At 43.3% G+C, this 21735-nt stretch overlaps 1 protein-coding gene across 3 annotated transcripts in view; it reads right to left on the reverse strand.

The window, feature by feature from the left end:
* Positions 1-2657: 2657 nt before the first annotated feature.
* The window catches only part of LOC144061371 (protocadherin-15-like), a 254801-nt gene continuing 235723 nt past the window's right edge, over positions 2658-21735 (reverse strand). For 2 of the 3 annotated variants that reach the window (XM_077581759.1, XM_077581758.1), the window contains 3 exons: positions 21494-21670; positions 18332-18550; positions 17246-17622 (listed from right to left, as the gene is read on the reverse strand). In XM_077581759.1, coding sequence (XP_077437885.1) covers positions 17610-17622; positions 18332-18550; positions 21494-21670 — 409 coding nt within the window. In that variant the 3' untranslated portion in view covers positions 17246-17609. Of the gene's footprint in view, positions 2808-4331; positions 6277-6453; positions 6569-8366; positions 8441-8590; positions 8630-9979; positions 10002-17097; positions 17218-17245; positions 17623-18331; positions 18551-21493; positions 21671-21735 lie in introns of those variants that run through there. The other variant, XM_077581760.1, reaches the window with a different exon arrangement.

Genomic DNA, 21735 nt, shown 5'->3' on the forward strand with positions numbered 1-21735 from the left:
ACCATAATCACCTCACAATTAGCTAGCTAGCTATCTGTACTAGCTAGCTAGTCACCATAATCACCTCACAATTAGCTAGCTAGCTCCCTAGCTATGCTCCTGCTAGGGAGCTAGCTAGCTAGCTAGCTAGTATCAATGGCTAAAGACAAACTGTGGCATGGTTTTTACTTTCTGGATATGGATTTGCCACCTCTGAACCCGAACGTCAGCACAGTGATGCTAACCTGTTGCCTATTAGGCCAGCATGCAAACAAAGAAGCAAGAAAAAACAAACAAACAAAAACGCAGCAGATAAACTGCCACTAACGCAAAATTCATTCAGTCAAGGTGTTGCATAAACGTCTGGTAAAGTCATCATTCTGCTTGCATGGTTATTTTAAGGCGAGCAGACTGAGGCTAGCTAACAAGGTTCCCGATTCTGACCTAGTTGCAGCTTTGCTCTTTTGAAGCAACTCCACATTGGCGCTTGCTCGCCCCCCCCCCGCTGCTGCTCTATGAACGCCAGCCTTCAAAAACATCCCCGCCGACTTGATTGGCACAGCTTTTGCTTGTGATTGACTGCAGAATGAAAGAGTAATGTCATCCTCCACATGTTGGATGCGTCACGGAATAAATCAAGGGAATCGACTGGAGAGATCCATTGTTTGTTTTTGGTGTAGCTTGACAGACAGCAAAGTCAAAAGAGCGAGACTTCCCCCACTCGCGCTTCCCGCTGGCACTTGAGCGACGCGCCATCCCGTATTTGGCGACTTGCCACAAAGCGAGAGCACGAAAACGCTGCCAAGTTGTGGCAATGCGCAACCTTTTATTCAACTTTCACTCGATTGTGCAATTTACGTCGCTTTGAAAAAAACGCGAACATTCCACACGTCACAAAGACACACTCGCATACATCCGAACAACGGAATTCACCAAGGCTCGATGTTCACATTTCACTTGAAGTCCTTTTTAGCCCCGCTGACATTAGAAGGCGTATTAGGGCCACATATAAATATACTTTTTTTAGAGCGTGGGGGCAATATTCATTTTCATTAACCACCAATGAATCCTCACATTAGATTATAGCTGCGCTACATGTATTTTGTAGTTTTTTTCCACTGCCACTTTATAAACTCACAAATTTGCGAGTTTATAAAGTGGCAAATTTGCAATTTTTTTCTCGCAAATTTGCCACTTTATAAACTGGCAAATTTGCCACTTTATAAACTTGCAAATTTAAGGGTTTTTTTCTCGAAAATTTTTCTCTTTATAAAGTCGCAAATTTCCGAGTTTTTTCTTGCAAATTTGCCACTTTATAAAGTGGCAAATTTCCTCACATTAGATTATAGCTGCGCTACATGTATTTTGTAGTTTTTTTCCACTGCCACTTTATAAACTCACAAATTTGCGAGTTTATAAAGTGGCAAATTTGCAATTTTTTTCTCGCAAATTTGCCACTTTATAAACTTGCAAATTTAAGTTTTTTTTTCTCGAAAATTTTCCTCTTTATAAAGTCGCAAATTTCCGAGTTTTTTCTTGCAAATTTGCCACTTTATAAAGTGGCAAATTTCCGACTTAATAAAGTGGCAAATTTGTGAGAGTTTTTTTCTCTGAATATTGCCCCAACCTTCTAAAAAATATATATATTTATACGTGGCCCTAATATGCCGTTGTACATTACTGATGAACATTTGGAAATATATCCTGTAGTTAAAAAATATGCAAATCAACACCATCTGTCACTGCTGAAAAACAGCGATAACAATCATGTGGACATTTGCTTCCATCACTATTAGATACAAAATCCAGAAAATAATTTTGTAGATATATATATTGTTTTTTTTATAAATCTCCATGAATGAAAATAATTCTGGAAAATAAGCGTTACCTCATATTAGGTTTTATAATCACATTTTTAGAACTTCTGTCATCATAAACTGTTAATATATTAAAGATCTTTACCAGTGATTGATGTGATGAAATAAAAAGAAAGAGGCTAATGATCTGTGCTCAACAGAGTACAAAATTAAAAAAGGTGAATCATGGTCCACTGGGACGCCGCCCTCATTGCCTTGCAGCTCTTTGATGATTCCTCATCGAATCAATACAAATTAGGAACAAATTCAACTAGAGAGATTTTACAGTCGAGGCACACAGTTATTTGTGAAAAGAAAAGAAAAACAAAAACCACTCATGAAAGGCAAGTTGCCGTTGAGGCTGATGAGTCAGAGTTTGGTCATTGGTATGTGCAGATTGTTCCAAGGTCCCATCCACAACTCCTCCTCGTCCGACACGGCGTGATCGCTGTGGGCCGGCAGCGTCTCCCTGCTGTCCTTGCACTTGTCCACCGAAGTCTCCAGCTCCTCGCCGCCGCCGCCGCACGGGCCGCCGCTGTTTGTGCCCAGCGACAATTTGCCGATACTGCTTTTGGACCCGGAGCTTTTGAGGCCGTTCAGGCTGGAGCTGAGGGAGCCGCAAGAGGCCCGGGTGTTAAGGTTGATGTCCACCATGGGGGGGACGCAGGTCCCCGTCCCGTTCTCCGTGCTGCCGTCAAGGCCCTCGATGCTAACAATGGGCGACGGCTCTTCGTGAGTCACCCCCAGTTTGTCCAGTTTTTTAAACTGGGAACCCACCTTGAGGTTGTTGGGGTGGGGTGTCCGTCGGGTTCGAACAATAGTGCCGTTCTGGGCGAGGTAGATGTTCCCGTTGATGTTGCTGTGGCTGCTGGGCGGACGGCACCTCTGCGTCTCCGAGGAGCTCTCCTCTCCGGTGGAGGTGGTTTCAGTTTCTCGATCCACCACCAGCTTCATACGCTTCTTTCTGCCCAGCTGAGAAGAACAACAAGGGATCAGTTTCATTGGAGGCTTCGAGCAGTAGAAATGCGAAGAGGCGGATTTCAAAATCACACATTTAATAATACCCGCCACCAATCCTTAAGGTAAAGAAAATCTGACATGGGATAAATTATTCTCGGCCGTTTATTGCGGCAGTTTGATACATCGGCGAAAGAAAGGCTTGGTTCAAAAGATTTGCGTCATTATGTTAAAGGGGAAGTCAGTGTTTAACATTTCTTGACAATAATAAGTTATATGTGACCTCACTAGTCTAAACATGACATTGTGATTAATATTACATTTGTGGAATATGAGTTAAGCAGCATCCATCTCAGGGGGCGGCCATTTTGCCGCTTGCTGTCGAGTGAAGATGACATCACAGTTGCTCGGGTCTTCTGGTAACAACCAATCAGCAGCTTACCTGTTTTCTGGAGCTGAGCAGTGATTGGTTGTTAGTTACTAGAAGACCTGAGTAACTGTGATGTCATTTTCACTCGACAGCAAGCAGCAAAATGGCCGCCTTCTGATATTCATAAAAACAGCTAGATTTTCTACTAACACAATATCAACTCATTCACTGCCATTGACGGCTATAGACGTCAAAAATTCATTTGAACTATTTCTATTAGTTTCTATATTTTTTTTCAACTTCTGTTAATTAATTAATCTTGAGTTTAAATAACTTAAGTAATCAAACAAAAAATAAAATATTATTAAAAAATTAGGGGCGTCAGACGATTACATTTTTTATTTGTAATTAATCGCATGACTTCGCTAGTTAACTCATGATTAATCACAAATTTTATATCTCTTCTAAACGTACAATATATTTTTTTCTAGATTTTCATACTCTTGTTAACAAAAGTGGGGAAAAATTTGAAACTAATAGAAATAGTTCAAATGAATTTTTGACGTCTATAGACATCAATGGCAGTGAATGAGTTAACCAGAATACCGTATTTAGACTAGTGGGGCTGCATAGAGCATATTATTAACAGCACTAGAAGTCTTGGTCGATCAGAAAAACAGTAACAATGGTTAAACATTACTGCTAGCATGCAACTTGCTTCCATATTGTTCAGGGACGAGCCACAAGGGAATCTAAATACTTTGAGGCAATGCCCTTTTCATCATTAGGACCATGAACACAAAAAAAAAAAAGAGTCAATTTTGTCAAAAGTAGTAAATGTTGTGGCTGAGAGAAGTAATTGCTAACCGCTCCCAAAAGAGTGGTTTTGTTCTTTGATTGCGGTTGAATCTGGTGAGAGATTGCACTTTAAAAACAAGCGCTATAATGGTTTTAATAGCGGTCCTGAGAATAATCCTTGATTGTCAGTATTCACACAATAATAAAGATCAAGAAGAAGATTTAAATGCACACTGAGAGAGAGGAAAGTAAATTGCTTGTGCAGCAGTCACGCGCCGGGTTAAGGAAGCTTCAGTGGACGTTGAAGACACTCAGAAGAAGAAAGCAGTGACGAGTTCACTCCCATGCAGAGATGATCGATGTTCTCTTACTTCACTGTGACCAAAGTGTTTTCTAGAAGGCCGTTAAGTCCCTTTCTGACTCGGAATCGCCGTCTGACGTCGCCTCGGTTTCTTCCGTGTCTTTACCGGCCTCAGACACGGAGCCGCCGGTTGAAGATTTCTCCGTGGAGATGGCGTCTTCGTCGACCTCGGTAATCGGTGACAATCCTCCGTACGTCTCTTCGGAAGTGCCGCTGATGCTCCTGACGTCGGCGGGATACGGAGGACTGCGATACGGGGCGGATGGCTCGGGGCCTCCGGACGCCACACTGGACCTTCTGGATGGCGCGTCATCGCTCATGTCACGAGCCGACTCGTTTTCATCAGCGGTCTCCGATGCTGATGCTTCGTCTTCGCTCTCCTCGGTGATCGTGCCCTCGGATCTGTGTGTCAGGATGGACTTTCGGGAGCGCAGGCTGCCGCTGGTGGACGCGCTGCCTGAGGAAGTCCTCCTGCTGCCAGAGGAACTCTCCCCTGTCATCTGACTGCCGCTGGATGACCTGCCGATGGAGTCTGAACCGGACATTTTTCTCTGGCTGGACCTTTTAGACCAAGAGCCCTCACTGCCTGACCCTGACTCGGCCGCGCTGACCGTTCCTGTTCCTGATTCGGCCTCACTGAGCTCCTCGCTGGACTTCTCAGATGTTATTGTGCTTCCTGACGTTTTGGTCTTTTGCGATGACCTCACACTTGAACCAGATTTGCTGGCGCTCGCACTTCGACTTCTTGCGCTTCCGCTACCACCCACCGTCCTGCTACTACTCTCACTCCTGCTATCACTTCCACTTCCACTTCCACTTCCACTTCCACTACCACTACTCCGCCTACTCGCGCTGCCACTCCCACTGCTTGCCTTGCTAGCCTCAGTAGCTGACGATCTTACGGATGAGCGGGCAGTCGACCCACTGTCTTTCGCACTCCCTGCAGTCTCTTCCTCTTCCTCCTCCTCCGACTCTTCATCCGATTCTCCCTCCGATCCTGAGCCCTTCTCTGTTGCCGTCACCGAATCAGACGCTTTGACGGATTCTGACTCTGAGTCTTTCTCTGTTTCAGACTCTTGCTCTGATTCTGTGTCTTTCTCGGTTTCAGACTCTTTCTCTGTCCCTGACGGCTTCTCAGATTCGGACTCTTTTTCCGAGCCTGAATCTCTTTCGGTACCTGATTCTTTCCCACTGATTGATTCCTTTTCCGTTTCGTCCCCTTCAGACTTGCTGTCCTCTTCCGAGTCCCCGGGGTCTTGATCGGGCTCTTCTTCCGAGTCCACGGTGCTTTCGTTGGCGTCATCGCGATCTAAATCCACTTTCAGATACTCTCTGTCCACACTGCTTTTCTCTGAGGACTCGTCATCTGAGCCTTGGTCCTTAGTGCTCCCACTTGTCCCTGCTTCGGGCTCACTTTCCGTCACACTAATGGACACTTTAGATTTCTTCTCATCCTCACTCGTCACTTGCGAGGCCTCTTCATCCCTCTCGCTGCCGGTGACGCTCACGCTGCTCTGCGACTTTCTTCGGGCCTGCAACTTCTTGCCGAAGTTGATTTTCTTCAAAACTTTGCCAAGCCGGCTGCGAGTGCGCGACTTGCTGTCGATGGGTCCCGCGGGCGAAGGCCCATCACTCAGACTCTCCAGACTGTCAATACGGCGGGCCGACATCAGTTTGGCGTAATCCTTATCTTTTTTCTTGACGCCGAACATCTTGAACATTTTGGCTTTCTTCCACGGAGACGGGCCAGCGGCAGCAGACGCCTGCTCTCCTCTCTTGCCGGCTGCCAGCAGTTTGCTGAGTTTGATGACGGATTTGAGCTTCTTGGCCGCCTTGGAGGGCTCAGCTTCGGCTTCTGGTTCAGCCGGCTCGATTCCATCGTCGTCCCTAAACGCAACCCTCTTTGGTGGACCTCGGCCCCTCGCACCGCCACGGCCCCTTCCACGGCCTTGGCCCTAAGACAGCGATATTCAATTCATCATACTTTTGTGCTGATTACGCCATAATGGACTGCCACGGAGTGCATCGAAGTTACTTATTTATTAACAAACGATACACACGGTATTAAGACAATACTTGACATTTTGATGGTCACGGAGAGCATGAAATACACATTGAAATAAAGGCGGTACCTCAGGGCCGTGCGGACTGTAGTAATAACCATCATCTTCCATGATCACCTCGCCATATTCATCATACACGGGCGCAATCAACCTCCTCCGACTGCCATACTGAGGAAGGTCATACCTTGGAAACAGAGCGAGAAAACAGGAAATGCATGTAATTTTGTTCAATGGCTCGAGAGCTCTTACAAAACATTTCTTGCAGAGGTTGGAACAGGAATCAAATGAATCACAAGAAAACAAACATGCTGGAGTGCGAACCCTGAGTGTGGTAAAATAATGCCGAAGAGCCCAATAAGCACTTGGGGGATGAAAACCACACAGTTTGCCTTTTATCCAATGTGCCGTTTATAAATTACCATTTTACACTTTTATTTAGCTTTTATGGAAATAGTTTGGGGGGATTTGTCATCTTAATGGAAGGATAAGAGGAGACTTAAATATACTTTTTCCTTGCAATGTTCAAAACTGCACACATGAACATGCGTCACATTTATCATCCTTCGTTTGGCGACATGTCCTTAATTAGCCCAAGTAGAATTTAATGCATTCCAGGTAAGACTTCAAACTCAACTAGCAAATGTGCAGCAGTGACTCCAAGGACTTGGATTTTTGGATTAAGTGCAAATAGAAACAGATCAAACGCTATCTAGTCACGCTGATGCTACACTCATTAGCCAAACGCAATTGGCCACGGTGTCGTGCAAGTGTCACGTTTTTTCTTTCACCAGCGTGAAAGGCGGCAAATTGCCGTCCCCTAAGTAGAAAGAGTCGCCTGCTATCATCCGGGAGTTTAACGGACATTTTCGCTTTCGTTGGACTTGTTGGTCCTATTTCCTGCCATACGGGAGGTGTAATTGGCAACTTGGAACGCTCCCTGATCAGAAAGCCAGCATCACGTTCGCATGAGTCCAACTCAAGGAAGCACGTACTTGAACTTATGATACTTGTAGGAATCCAAACAAAGTAGAGCTATATTGTCTTCAACCTTAAATCTTTGACTGCCAGACGTTTTCAGAAAAGGGATGCCATGGGTGCCAGCCGATTTAAGCATTTTTGACTGATCTTTCAAAGTCCACAGAAAATTATGTGTTTGGACTATGGAAACACACATACTACCAAATGAAAGATTGGACTCTCATCTTTCATCAGAAAAAAAAAGTTTGTTTCTACCTTATTTCGTTTTTCAGTAATCAACAATAAAAAATGGTTAATTTCACCTGTGTTTTGAAAAAACGTATTTTAACGTCTTTGGCAGTCCTCCATAGGATTTTACTAAACGTCATTTAACGTTTTTGGCAGTCAAAGAGTTAAGAGTTTCCTTTTTTTTCTTTCTTTGGTCCTTCCTCAGGTCTCCTGACGGCCTCACGACTCTGGCTGGAAGTGTTCGGTTTAGGTGGACGGTATGGAATTTTTTAATAGGTTTTAGGTGAACTAATGAATACACGCACGCACACACACATACTCGCCCACGTACACACAAAAAAAATAAAAAATAAAAAAAATAAAAGAAAAGAAAAAGAAAAAAAAGGAGAGCAATGATGATGACATGTCAAATCGGTAAAATTATCAAATGAACAATAATGAGCTCTCCAGAAAAATAAATAAATCATAATAATAATAATAATAATAAAACAACCTTAAGAGTTTCCTGACCCAATTCCTTTTGAATGGTGTACGTATCTATGGTATATATTTACATTAGAGCACTTGTTGGCCACAATTTACAAGTCGTCATCCTCACTCATAGCTTGTGATTGCTCATCAGCCGACCCGATATTGTCTGCAGTTCTTTTCAAGGTCACGTCTGCACTTTTCATTTGTGACTTAATCATTATGCTCCCCCCCAAGATAAGCCCTGAAAGAGGCCGCTTTTATTTGTGCTGAGAAACGAGATGAACCATCAGGTTTGCACGCCTCACCCTTGATCGTAATTATAGTAGTCCTGCGTGTAGTAGTCTTGGCCGGGGTCGATGCCGGACTCCATGGAGAGCTCCTGCGTTTGAGAGGGATAAATTCCAGATTATGAGGAAGAGAAGGAGTCGTGTACAAGATGCAGACGGAGCAGATTGAGCAACAATGGGGCAAGTTAAGGATGGTATATTTTATTTTATTTTTATTTTTTTAAAAAAGGCAGCGTTTCTACCTCGGGTCTCAGCAGAGATGGTCTCAGCAGTTGCTGATGCTGTCAGTGATTAGTGCAGAGGAAGAAGAAGGCAAAGGTGACGGAAGGAAGGAACGAGATCGCCAGGAGAGACACAAACAGGAGTTTAATGTTTCAAGTGGGAAAAAGCAGAGCTCGCTTGTTAATGGCAATGTCTTTGTAATAAAGTATAGAGATGAAAAAATGAGGAAGAGAAAAGGTAAGAAGTTGAGGGCGACAATAAGACAGTGAACTAAAGTTTTAGTGAGGACTGGGTACCCCAAGTGGGCTGTTAAAAAACTCACGGTGCGATAATGATCTTTCACAGTCAATCAGTGCTGGGAAATGAAGAGCAAATTTGTTTCTATACTAAAATAGACTTTTCAGGTATTTCCACTTGAGTATTTTTTCGGATCACTTCTGTTCGTCAAAATTAAGCTTGTTGTTTTTTTCCAACCTCTACGGATGACGACATGACGTAAAAAAAAAAAAAAGTAAATAGGGAGAGTTAAAGTCAATAGGATAATGATGATCATTTCTTAACTCATTCAAACTCATTTTTTTTAAAAGTTTTTTTTTTCTTTTTTTTTTTAACGTTAGAGCATACAAGAAGGCTTTGATGCCGTTCGTGAAGAGGTGGCTTAAAGCAATGGTAGTTATTACAAAAAACGGCCAGCAGGTGGCAGCAGAGTATAAGAGATCAGCCAGGGCCATGTTACAACAAGCTGTTTGTGTCAGTGTTTTCACCAGGAATGTGAATATTGATGACATTTAGCTATATTCTATTGCTAATTGCTGCAAAACGGAAACAGATATGAATATACTTTTTTTCGTGATGCCTTTTGGCAGGTTTTTATAGCAATAGAACAGAATATGCTGTGGGCCTTTGCAAAATCAGTCAAAATCCAGTAAAACAGCCGGGAGTGAAGGGGGTTGCTTCAGTGAAAATGGCTAAGGATAATTAAGAAAGTTTTTAACAAATCACATTTAAATGCTTTTATGTTTTGACTATCAATAACAGTTGTTGGACACTTTTACTATTAGAGTTAAGAATGTTAATGTGCGTTTTTTGATGGTGACAGTTTAACCCAAACAATGTAATCATATCAAAGCAGAGGTTATACAAGATACGCTGAAAATACTTAAAATACAAAATAAATTGTCTATATTTGGTGCCTAATTGGGTTCAAACAGACAACAGCAAATTAAAGATACGATTATAAGAACTGTGACAAGAATGCGACAGAAGAGTAAAATCTCCAAATGTGTTGTTCGGATATTCCATCTTAAAAAAAAAAACGTCTTGTGCTTGTTCAACATTTCGCATCAAAGGAGTTGCAGATAAGAATAATAGAATAAAAAGCGGCCACATCACAACATGCACGTACTCACCTGCCTGCCGTAGCCTCGCCTCCTGTGTGCCGCAAAACAAAGAGGGAAATGGGACAAATAATGACTAGGACTGAAATTGACATTTGGCACAAATGAAATGTTTGGTCTACAGCAGCGGCGCGTCTCAATTCTGCTGACCAGTTCGAAAATTGTAGCCTTACTTACAGTGCGTTTTTAAATATGCAATTACAACGTTGCAATATTTGGGAAAAGATTCCCCGGTTCCGTGTTATCACATTGGTATGGGTTCATTTTTTCCCCCCTTCCGCTCCTTTATCTTATTTAAGAGGAGCCCCCAAAAAAAAAAAAAAGCAACAATGAACGCACATATCAAAGCGAGTGTGCAGATTGGAATTCGGGAAAAGCTTAAAAAAAAAAAAAACGTCTACACAGCCGTTCCTAGACAATCTCCAGGCAGATATTAAACGAGTGCTGCGATTCCAGGAGGGATGATAACTCAAACAAAGTTAATAAAAGTGTCCTCGGTTATCTCGGCGCACATATTGCGCCACATCCTTTCCACGGGCGGCAATGCGCTTTGTGTTCTGAACTAAAATGAAGCCTGTAAATCTCCAAATCCATCAAAAGGCTGCTGCGAGCAACAATGCAGCTGAAGCGCATTCATTACAAGTCAATAGGAAGGAGGCGGCGGAATGGAGCTGCAAAGGCTTCCAGGAGCGCCGTGACCAGCACGAGTCCAACTTGTCACATAAATAATGACCACTTCACTAGCGTGCCGATACAGGACCCCAACATTGGGGGAGTTTGTCTGGGGAGCTGTAAAGACTTGTAAGGGGCGGGCCGGCGAGGGGGCTGCGTACGCCACACCTCCCAGGCAGAGATGAAGATGGAAGTGGGCTCTGATGGATGACCTGTTGACTTTGCTGTTTTGGGTTGGAAGATTTCAAGCCTAACATGATTGATGACTGATACCATGTATTGCTATTGGACCGATACGACCTTATTTTAAAGGTACCAGGTTCTTGTGGAAGTTGCCAATATTAGCCACCAGTTGGCGCTATACTGCAGCCGATTTACACATTGTGCCGTTGTGTTGGGTATAGTGTTATACTCATTTGCCTAAATTACAATTAATAATGTTCTCATTATATGTTATTAATAATAGATAATAATACATAGCAAAATGCAAAACTTCATTTCTATAAATCTCATTTTCAAATGATCACTTTCATCAGGAAATCACAATGTCCCATTACTAATGAGCTATTTTTTTTTTTTAGAACAGGCTCACTGGGGTCCTTGGAAGCAACCTTGGTAACCTCAAGGCTAGCTAGGTAGCTAGCAGCTAGCCCGGCTGGCTGCAGAGCCTGAGGAGGAAGTTCATTTGTGGACACTCTTATTTTTGTAACCAGTCACCAGAAATACGGTAATGGAGACTGGGAGGTGGTGGCTTGACTCTGGATTGGAAGATTTCAAGCCTAACATGATTGATGACTGATACCAGGTATTGGTATTGGACCGATACGACCTTATTTTAAGGTACCAGGCTCACTGGGGTCCTTGGAAGCAACCTTGGTAACCCTTAAGGCTAACTTGGTAGCTAGCAGCTAGCCCGGCTGGCTGCAGAGCCTGAGGAGGAAGTTCATTTGTGGACACTCTTATTTTTGTAACCAGTCACCAGAAATACGGTAATGGAGACTTCGGGAGGTGGTGACTTGACTCTGGATTGGAAGATTTCAAGCCTAACATGATTGATGACTGATACCATGTATTGCTATTGGACCGATACGACCTTATTTTAAGGTACCAGGTTCTTGTGGAAGTTGCCAATATTAGCCACCAGTTGGCACTATACTGCAGCCGATTTACACATTGTGCCGTTGTGTTGGGTATAGTGTTATACTCATTTGCCTAAATTACAATTAATAATGTTCTCATTATATGTTATTAATAATAGATAATAATACATAGCAAAATGCAAAATTTCATTTCTATAAATCTCATTTTCAAATGATCACTTTCATCAGGAAATCACAATGTCCCATTACTAATGAGCTTTTTTTTTTTTTTTAGAACAGGCTCACTCACTGGGGTCCTTGGAAGCAACCTTGGTAACCTCAAGGCTAGCTAGGTAGCTAGCAGCTAGCCCGGCTGGCTGCAGAGCCTGAGGAGGAAGTTCATTTGTGGACACTCTTATTTTGGTAACCAGTCACCAGAAATACGGTAATGGAGACTTCGGGAGGTGGTGACTTGACTCTGGATTGGAAGATTTCAAGCCTAACATGATTGATGACTGATACCAGGTATTGGTATTGGACCGATACGACCTTATTTTAAGGTACCAGGCTCACTGGGGTCCTTGGAAGCAACCTTGGTAACCCTTAAGGCTAACTTGGTAGCTAGCAGCTAGCCCGGCTGGCTGCAGAGCCTGAGGAGGAAGTTCATTTGTGGACACTCTTATTTTTGTAACCAGTCACCAGAAATACGGTAATGGAGACTTCGGGAGGTGGTGACTTGACCAGTTTAAGGCCACCGTGGACAAAATGGGATGCTTATGAGTGAATGCAGGAAAATGTGATTGACTTCGATATTTAAACAAACAGCAGTTAGTGGCGGTTTTCAGTCTTTGTACTGTCGGAAATGATGGTGGTGCAGCAGGCAAAGGAGGGAAAAGGTAAGAGATCATCCTGAGATTAACAAGAAGGGGGCCGAGGATTGGAAGGGACTATCAGTTGTACGTGAAGACGAAGGAAGCAGATAAATGGGACACATGGAGGGTGAAAGAGACCAAGAGAGAGAAGGGGGGGGGGTGGGGGTGGAGGTAACTGTACTTGACAGTCCCACAGGCAGCAGCCCTGAGTCTCCGCTCAAGGATTGATTGGTTCTGTAATTAGCCTTTTCAAGTGTGCTGCACAACATCAGAGTGACTACTTTATCAAGCTGGCAGGATCTCTGCAGACACGCGAATTGACAGAGTCTCCAGAGGTCGCCTCGTTTAGGATGAGCCTGCCGAGGGAAACGTGATCGTATCGGCGAAGGCAACACAAGTCTTTACCGACCGCTTCTCTCGGTACAACATGCGGTCGCGGTCTGCTTGCGAGGATTCCTGGATGTGCTTGGGAGGTTCCTTTGGTCAGGGATTAAGCGTGGAAAATCCACAAGGAGCAAATATTGCCGGGGCTAAATATAATGACTGCCATTTGTCGTGTGTTTTTTCTGAGGACTGAAACACCCCCCATTAATATTGCATTCAAGTACTGCTGTTTCTATGGTTAACGGGCAAGAAGACTTCAGAGACGTACAGCAGATATGATGGAAAATAATTTATAGCGCAATGTATTGCATGCATTTTGAGTTACTTATCCTTAATATCATCCATACGCCTTAAATATTTAAGAGTTCATATCCAAGAAACGTGCATGCCTTTGGGAAATTCGTGAGAGTTATGGGTAGTTCCTGGATCTTTTAAAGAAATGGAATAAAATCTGAATATTCCCTTCCGGCTAGTTTTGGCTTTGTAGACAGGAACTGCATTAAATTCCTCAGAATGATTTTGTTATTTTTTTTTTACAACATAGGGGTTCCCGTCCCTCTGATTGGTCAACTGCCGTCAGAAGTCAAAGTTTAAACTGTATGTCCCTCCTTTTTATGCATAATATTTGGAACTACTACTGAATAGCTCAAAAACTGCAATTTGACAGAAGACAACTGTTATAAACTTTTATGGAGCAAAGCAGGCCTATAAAAGCATCGTACAATCAATGTGGCAAAGCTGAGTACACTTTCTTTGGCAGATGGCGGCTTTCAACAACAACATAGCGAGTAAAAAAAAAAAAAAAAAGCACTGCGTGTCTGGGAAAAATCTACACATTCAAAAATGTTGACTTGATGCAAAACTAGCAGTCGTGCAAAATTCAGAAAGAGAAACAAAGAACAGGAAAAACAAAGAGCGGAGATGTAAAAATTCAAAACAACGTGAATATGGAGCAAAAAAAAAAGTCAGAAGACTGTGGTTTGAGAGGAAGAGGGTTCGCTGAGCTCGGCAACGTCTGAGCGTTGAACCTCGGCCGCCGCGTTTGGTTCGCTTTCAGCACAGTTCACGCTTGAGCAGATTTGGACCGCAGAGCTGCGAGTGCTCGGCTTTGGCGTGCTCGGCTCACCGCCGAGATCAGAGTCTTGCAGTTTGTCAGCACCCTCCGATTCCTCAGTCACTTGCGGTTTCTTGTTCAACTTGGGCACCTTGCAATTTTTGTCGACTTGGCTGTACAGGTTGGCAACCGACCGCTCGATGTCGGCGAGATTGTGGAGGTTTTTAAGGATCCCTTTGAGCTCCCGCTTTCCGGTATCGGCCCGTGATGAGACGGCGGGAGAGGGGAGCTTGCGTTCTGAAACGGGTCGAAGCGAGGACGCGGGTGGCAAAGACGTTGGGACGAACTGGACCACCGGGCGACTCTGGTCGATGGAAGGTGACGGTGGCGGAGGGAGGGGCGGCGGAGGCGGGGGGGCAACCTCTTTGTGAGGTGAAGGTGAGGGAACGACCTCTTTGTGAGCGGGAGAAGGAGGACAGACCTGATTGTTAACATTAGAAGGAGAGTCCTGATTGGTACTGTTAAGTTTATGAACACTAGGGGGCGAGGGTGTGAATGAAGGTGGTTCGGGGCTCGGGGAGGTGGAGGGCGAGGGCGGAGAGGGTGACCGCTCTGGAACAGGGGGCGGCGGGTTTTCTGGTGGGTCGGGTATGATCTCCACATGGATCTGACATGGCTGCACTGTCATGTAACTGGAGATGCTGGAGCTGAACTTCCTGAGGACGGGTGGAGTCAACCTCTGGTTCGACAGGGACCACGACTCGTCTCCCTGGGTGACGATAATATTCGGGGGTGCATCCCTGCCAAAAGATGACGGGTGGTGGTCCATAATTGAGAGGAGGGCATCCGGGGACACCTCCAGCACATCAGTGCCGTCTTGGTCCCTGACGAGTATTGGGGAGGCGGAGCCTTGGCTGTTCTGCAGGATGGCCTGCTGCTCAAACTGCCTGGCCTGCTCACGGACGGACATTTTGGTTTCGAAGCTTTCACTCAAGGGGTGAACGCCGAAACCCTCCGTTTGTTGCTCGCGTCTCATGGCAGCTTGGATGCTCTGCAGTTCCCAGTCGGACGGAGCCATGAGCACTTGCCTCCGGGGCGCGTCGTTACCCTCTGTGTGAATGCGAGCTGGCATCGTCCAAGCGCACCCGGACCATTCCGAATAAGGAGACGAAAAGGAGAAGCCATTTTTGGGAGGGCGTCTCCTTCCGGCGTAGACGTCGGGGCTGTCGAGGTGACTGTTGTCATTGTATACGGGGTTGTGGGTGGTGAGCGGGTTGCGGTCCGAGAGGAAGGTCACGTTGCTCTCGGACTTGGGCAGGTTGACACGCAGCGCTCCGTTGCTGTGGGCTGCGAGGGCACGACAGGCAAAGGTACTAAGAATCCTTTGGTGGTCGGCCTCCTCAATGACAGACTTTTTAGCCCTGGTCCGGAGAGGGTGATGCGGAAGAAGAAGAAAAAAAGACTTGAAAACAATTGACAGAGATGATTTTAGGGAGGGAAAAGCTTGGACAAAAGGAGGAAGGAAAGAGCTAATGTCTGATTCCTGGGTGACTAGATGAGACTATATGACGAATCTCAAAGCAATTCAAATCAGATGTATGTAAATCAAACACAAAGTATCATCTATTCAAGTTGCCCAAAGAAAAATAACGTGAAAGTTCAACCACTGGAATAGATTAACTCTTTCTTATTAACGTATCAAAAGTTGCCACTCGTAAACAAATGATCGCCAACATTTGAGGGTCCGCTGCAAAACCCGCATCATTCCACAACGTGAAGGATGCGGCGTCATTGCCCAAAACACTGCGAGGTGTGACGATAGGACAGGATGAAGCAGAAGCTCGAGGAGAATTGTTAGGACACGTGGGATAAAAAGGCTTTCGCTTCAGGTTTGCGCTAGAAAAGGTCACACTAATCAAAAGCGTACCTGAAAGCTATCAGCTACAAGGGGAATCTACAATCCTGAGATTTCAGGTTTTGTGGATTTTTGATGTGGAGATTACTTACTGCAGCCTGAATCCAAAGAGACGGACAGACGGGGGAGGAAGGGACAAGATGGCAAGGACAGAAAACAGACAGGTGGTAAGACTGGATGTTGTTTCAGTACATGTCAGGAGCCACATGAGGTAACGCAAAGGTGATGTCGCCTCAGGACTGCCGGTGACAGTTGACAGTACGCAATGCTTAAAATGTTAGTCCAGACCAAAGTGGAGTCATGCAGCGTAATGCTTTTTCACACTCTGTGGCTGAAAAATGGACAGATATAGCACAACCTCGCCTGCCAACAACTACCAAGGGACTTCACGTATCCAAAAGTTTGCATCCCGGGGAATCGAGCTGAACCAACCGGAGTGGTTTCAAACTAGCTAACAAGCAGAGCGTAGGAGTAACGTGAAAATAAACTCCCCAAACAACAAACTTTTATTTGACTGTGCCGGCAAATTTGGACGAACCTTCGCCGCTTATTTTGCTGAGATAACACAATATTGGGTAGGCCCGCACATATCGAATGTGACAACAGCTGTTTTAAATAACTCATTAAAAAACAAGATAATAATGCTTAGTTTTGACTGACACTATTGATATGACTATTGTAGTGGTTGCGGTTTGCAGTGATGTAACAAATGTGTTTCAGATGGCTAACTAGATATAGCCAGAAACTGTATTTAAAAAAAATAAAAAAGCTAGTTAGCTAGCTAGATAGCTAGCTAGATAGCTAGCTAGATAGCTAGCTAGATAGATAGATACCATAACTAGCTTGTTAGCTAACTAGCTAGCTAGCTAGCTAGATAGATACCACAACTAGCTTGTTAGCTAGCTAGCTAGCTAGCTAGATAGATAGATACATAGATAGATAGATACCAAAACTAGCTTGTTAGCTAGCTAGCTTGCTAGTTATTTACTGTTGAAGTAGAGTTGAGTCATTGCTCCTAATACATTTGAAAGAAAAGTTAATTGCTTAATTTGTCACTTATTTCAAGTCAATGAGATTCAAGGAAGGTGTTGGTGGTGGTTGTAATTACTACCTAATGGGATATAGTTTAAAAATAGGGGTCTTGGGGGACTCACATGCTGCTATCCCCGAGCTCTTCGTAAAGGTTGGCCCCCACAGCGCTAGTGGGCGGTGCCTTGCCTCCCGGCGGTAAAGCCATTTGAATCCTGGCGGTTTTGGCACACTCAGCTTGTCGCCTATTAAAAGAAAGAATCGACAGTTTCCCCACCCCCCCGAACAAATGTTATCGGAGCAAACACATGATATATTAAATTAGTGTGAAGGTATTAACACTAATCAGGAAGCTCAGTTGACATAAAGTGGATTTTCCCTTTAAAACTAATAAGCTTTCATGCGTGAACAGAAACTATTTGGCGTGAATGAAACATTAACCTGCTAACCCTACAGTGTAAATATACACTTTACTACGACACCAAAGAACGTCAGTGTGTATTTTGTGCAACATCACATTAGATCCTATTTAAATAGCTAATGAATAATTAAGATGAGGCAAATTACACCTCTCACTTGATCTTTCTAGTTCCAGAACAAACAAAGGAAGTTGAAAATCATGAATGGAAATAAATACTTACTCTTTGAACCTGATGGAGGACGATTCGAATAGTGCAGCGAGAGGACGGGGGGGGTGGGGTCGGGGGGGGGGGGGGACAAAAAAAAAAAGAGTTATATCGTTTGCCATTTCTATTCACAGTCGATTGAAAAATGGTGGCAGGCATCTGATGTACAAATGAATGTAAAGATCAATCTTTATGGGGTAAAAAATCCTGTTAATTTATTTTTATTTTTTTAAGAATATGACACATGTTTTGATTGAGGCCACAAAGCCAAATCAGTAAAAATCTGTGTCCACATGTATATGAGAGCTAATCCTGAATCACGTCCCTGTCAGTCCCTCACACTTTTCCGTTACTGCTATTGCATGGACAACATTCTGTTTTCTTTCAAACAATACAGAAGCCAGCCTCTTTGTATTCAAGCCCAAAAAGCCATCCCATTATTTCTTTGTGAATTGCACACTTAAGCGAGCCAGACTGTTTATTGTGTATCTGCGTGGGGGCAGACATGATTAAGTGGCGTGACGACGCGCTGTGGCGGTCACAACCGACTGTAGGTATTTGTTACAAATGAGCCTTAATTAATTTGCTTTCCCCAAAGCACCGGCGTGGAAATGAGGCCAGCAGAGTGCGCAGTCAGCATGTATAATGACAAAATAAATAAATAAATAAATAACAACCACTGAGCAACAAGGGCTTGATCGGAATGTTTTTTTTGCTATTCACTGGTACTCACTGCTTGTACGTCACCATGACGATGAGGATGGCGGGGATGCAGCAGAGGATGATGATGATGGCGAGAGCGAGGAGAGCCCCCTCCGTGTAGCCCACGGCTTGGGCGGCCTTCTTCACGCTCGCCACGATGTCCGGCGAGCGGATCTCCAGGATTCGGCCGCCCTCGCCCAGGAAAGGCTGGAACTCCTTGTTGATTTCCAGAACGTTCCCGTCGAGAAATCTATATGGAAGCACAGGCAGGAGTTGAGAATACGTCGAAAAACATTGCACGCTTGCCTTTTACGCAGAATCCCCGGAAGCAGGATGATGGCGTAACCGTGCCGCCCTTTCGTAAAGAAAAATGTGAAAAGAAAAAAAGCTGAGACAAGCAGAATTATTTTTGTTTCATTTTATTTGTATTCACTGCATTCAGATTTTGATTCTACCAGAACATGATTCTACCAGGCGTCCTAGCTGAGGTATATTTGAGGCTTGTAAACAAATACAGTGCAGCTCAGCCTCTGGCTAGTGGACATTGTGCTTTTTGGCAAAATTACTGCCAACAATTTCAATTTAAATGTCATAAAATCAGTTTGAGTAAATTCTTGTCAATTCTTGTTCTTGGTCTCTTCATTTACCGTACATGAACCGAACTATCAGTTAAAAAACAATGTATGGACCGTTTCGCCCCCTTTGCACTTTGTATGTCGAATAATGGTGCCGCTTCAGAAGTGGAAGTTCCCTATTTATCCCTAGTTCCGCTATTTTGGACTGTAGGATACCTCCAAACTCCATCTCCAAACTTGTGTTTGCTAGGTGACCTAACAACAACTGACTTACCACATAAACAATTTCAATCTACACTTGTAGCCCTTACTATCGCTAAAAAAACAATTCTTGTTAACTGGAAAAATAAACAAACTCTGAATATCGACCAATGGTCTAACCTCGTCATAAATCACATTTTAATGGAAAAAATATCTGCCTCAAATAAAAACCAAATATCAAAATTTATAGAAACATGGTCTACGTATATAGAATTTTTTAACCTAATTCCGGTTACTTAATTCTGTCTGTTAGCGAGAGCCACTACATCGTGATAACTTACATTGATGTTTCTGCATTTGGCAATTTATTATTATATTATATTATTAGTATGGGATTTTTTTTAATGGGCTTAAGGTGAACTGATGAATACACACACACTCGCACGCATGCACGCACACACACACGCACATACACATACTCACCCACATACAAAAAAAAAAAATAATAATAAAAAAATATATATATATATATATATATATATATATGTGTGTATATGTATATATATATATGTATATATATTTAAAAAAAAAAAAAAAAAAACATTTATTAATTTTTTTTAATTTATTTGTTTTTTTTTTAAAAAAGAAGAGCAATGATGATGTCAAATCGAATGAACAATACTGAGCTCTCCTGGAAAAAAAAATTAAAAAAAAAAAAAAAAAAAAAAAAGTAGAAGTTCCCTTTTGGTTGGTTGCTCAGATAAGAGTGGATTTGAAGAACCTGCTCCTGATTATTACTGTAACTGTAAAAAACGGGATTTCAACACCGTCCCCAACTGCCAACCAAGGACCTGTTCCCCCCCTGATAGGAAGAAAAATGTCTTGTAAACACTTTTCTATGTGTCGCTGCGCTAAAATGCAAACGTGGTTAAAAAAAAAAAAAAAAAAAAAAAAAAAGGGTAATCACGCTGTGCCAGACAGACGCCGGGAACACGGGAACAGTCCCTCGACTGATACACTCTCGAAGACAACAAGTCAAATCTTTTGCTGGTTTATGTCCAAGCCCTTGAAACAATTGGAGGCGCTGATGTATGCGGTGGCGAGAGGAGAAAAAATAATGGGACCGATATTTTTGCGGCAATATATTGCGGGCATGAAATGTAGCAAATGACAGTCATTAGCGGTGCAGAAAATCGTTTTGTGAGCGGTGCATCAATGTGATGTTTAAACCTTGCTTAAAAAAAAAAAAAGTGCTCGTTTTACAGAGACGAATTGAGAGCCCCAAAAATATTCATACACATATATTAGCTTGGAATTTCAAAATATTTTGGGAGTAAGTACACTTGGGTACTTACCACGGACCGTTTTGTTTGGCAATTTTCTGCTTCACGTATCGCATACACAGAACCACAGGTTAATTAACAAGTAGCGTCGTAGTAGAGGGGCGGGGTTATCCGTGTGCCATTTGCAGGGCCACTCCCCAACAACAGGATGATTTCCAAAATCGGTTCATTAGTAATACAATATCCAGCCTCCTCTAAAAAGGTGTAAAATTGACTATAGATGCCACAAGATGGCGGCAAAGCATTACATGACCCTCCTCAACTCACTTCAACACAGTTCATTGGCTCTAAGATGCCACAAGATGGCGCCAATGCCATACTTTTATAGTAATAGGGCTTTGGCCTAAACACAAAAACTGAAAATTCGTTTTTCAGAAAATAATGCTTCCAGAAAAATAATAATAAACGTGAATGGTTTATAACGGTTCTATAATGGCAGTGTGACCCAAGAATTGACAAAAAAAAAAATTCCAATAGAAAAAATATTTTGAAATGGAATGGTAAATTAGAGTTTAAATTATTTAACTCATTCCCTCCCAGCCATTTTCACTGAAGCAACCCCCTCCGGCTGTTTTACTGGATTTTGACTGAACTTGCAAGGCCCTCAGAATATTGTTTTCTATTGCAATCAAAACATGGAACTTAACAAAAGTTTCATCGGGAAAAAAGTATATTTTTATCTGTTTCTGCTATGCAACAATTAGCATTAGAATATAGCTAAGTTTCATCATTATTCACAAACCTGTTCAAAACAGTTGCAAAATAACCCTGGTTGATCTCTTATATTCTGCTGCCACCTGCTGGCCGTTTTTGGTAATAACTACCATTGCCTTAAGTGACCTCCTCAGGTCAGAGGCTGCATAAAAAAAACATAAAAAACGTATAAATACGTTTTTGGGACCATGGCAATATTTAAAATAGTTTGTATACATTTTGGGGAGCAAATGGGGTAAAAAGGGCCAAAAACAGAAAAGCCAAGGAGATCATGAATAGCTGCTGCTCCATATATTGAAAAAGGCCAAAGCGAGATCGGTTGACCGGAACATAAATGCAAAATAAACTCAGCCGGCTTACTTGAAGAGCTCCTGTCGTGAAATGGCCCTGTTGGTAAGCGGGTCGATGGCGTACACCATCAGGTCCGACTTGCTGTAGTCCTCCAGCTCGAAGCCGTCACCGTGGCGACGCGGCCCGATAGCCTCCACAATCACCTTGGCGCCGGGGATTTGGTCCTGGATGTGACGTTCCAGGATACTGAAATTGCCACAATGCAATAAAAGCCATTATAAAGGTCATCAGACTCCCATTTTAGCTTGGGA

The sequence above is a fragment of the Vanacampus margaritifer genome, chromosome 12 (assembly GCF_051991255.1).
Source record: "Vanacampus margaritifer isolate UIUO_Vmar chromosome 12, RoL_Vmar_1.0, whole genome shotgun sequence".
NCBI classification, from domain to species: Eukaryota; Metazoa; Chordata; class Actinopteri; order Syngnathiformes; family Syngnathidae; genus Vanacampus; species Vanacampus margaritifer.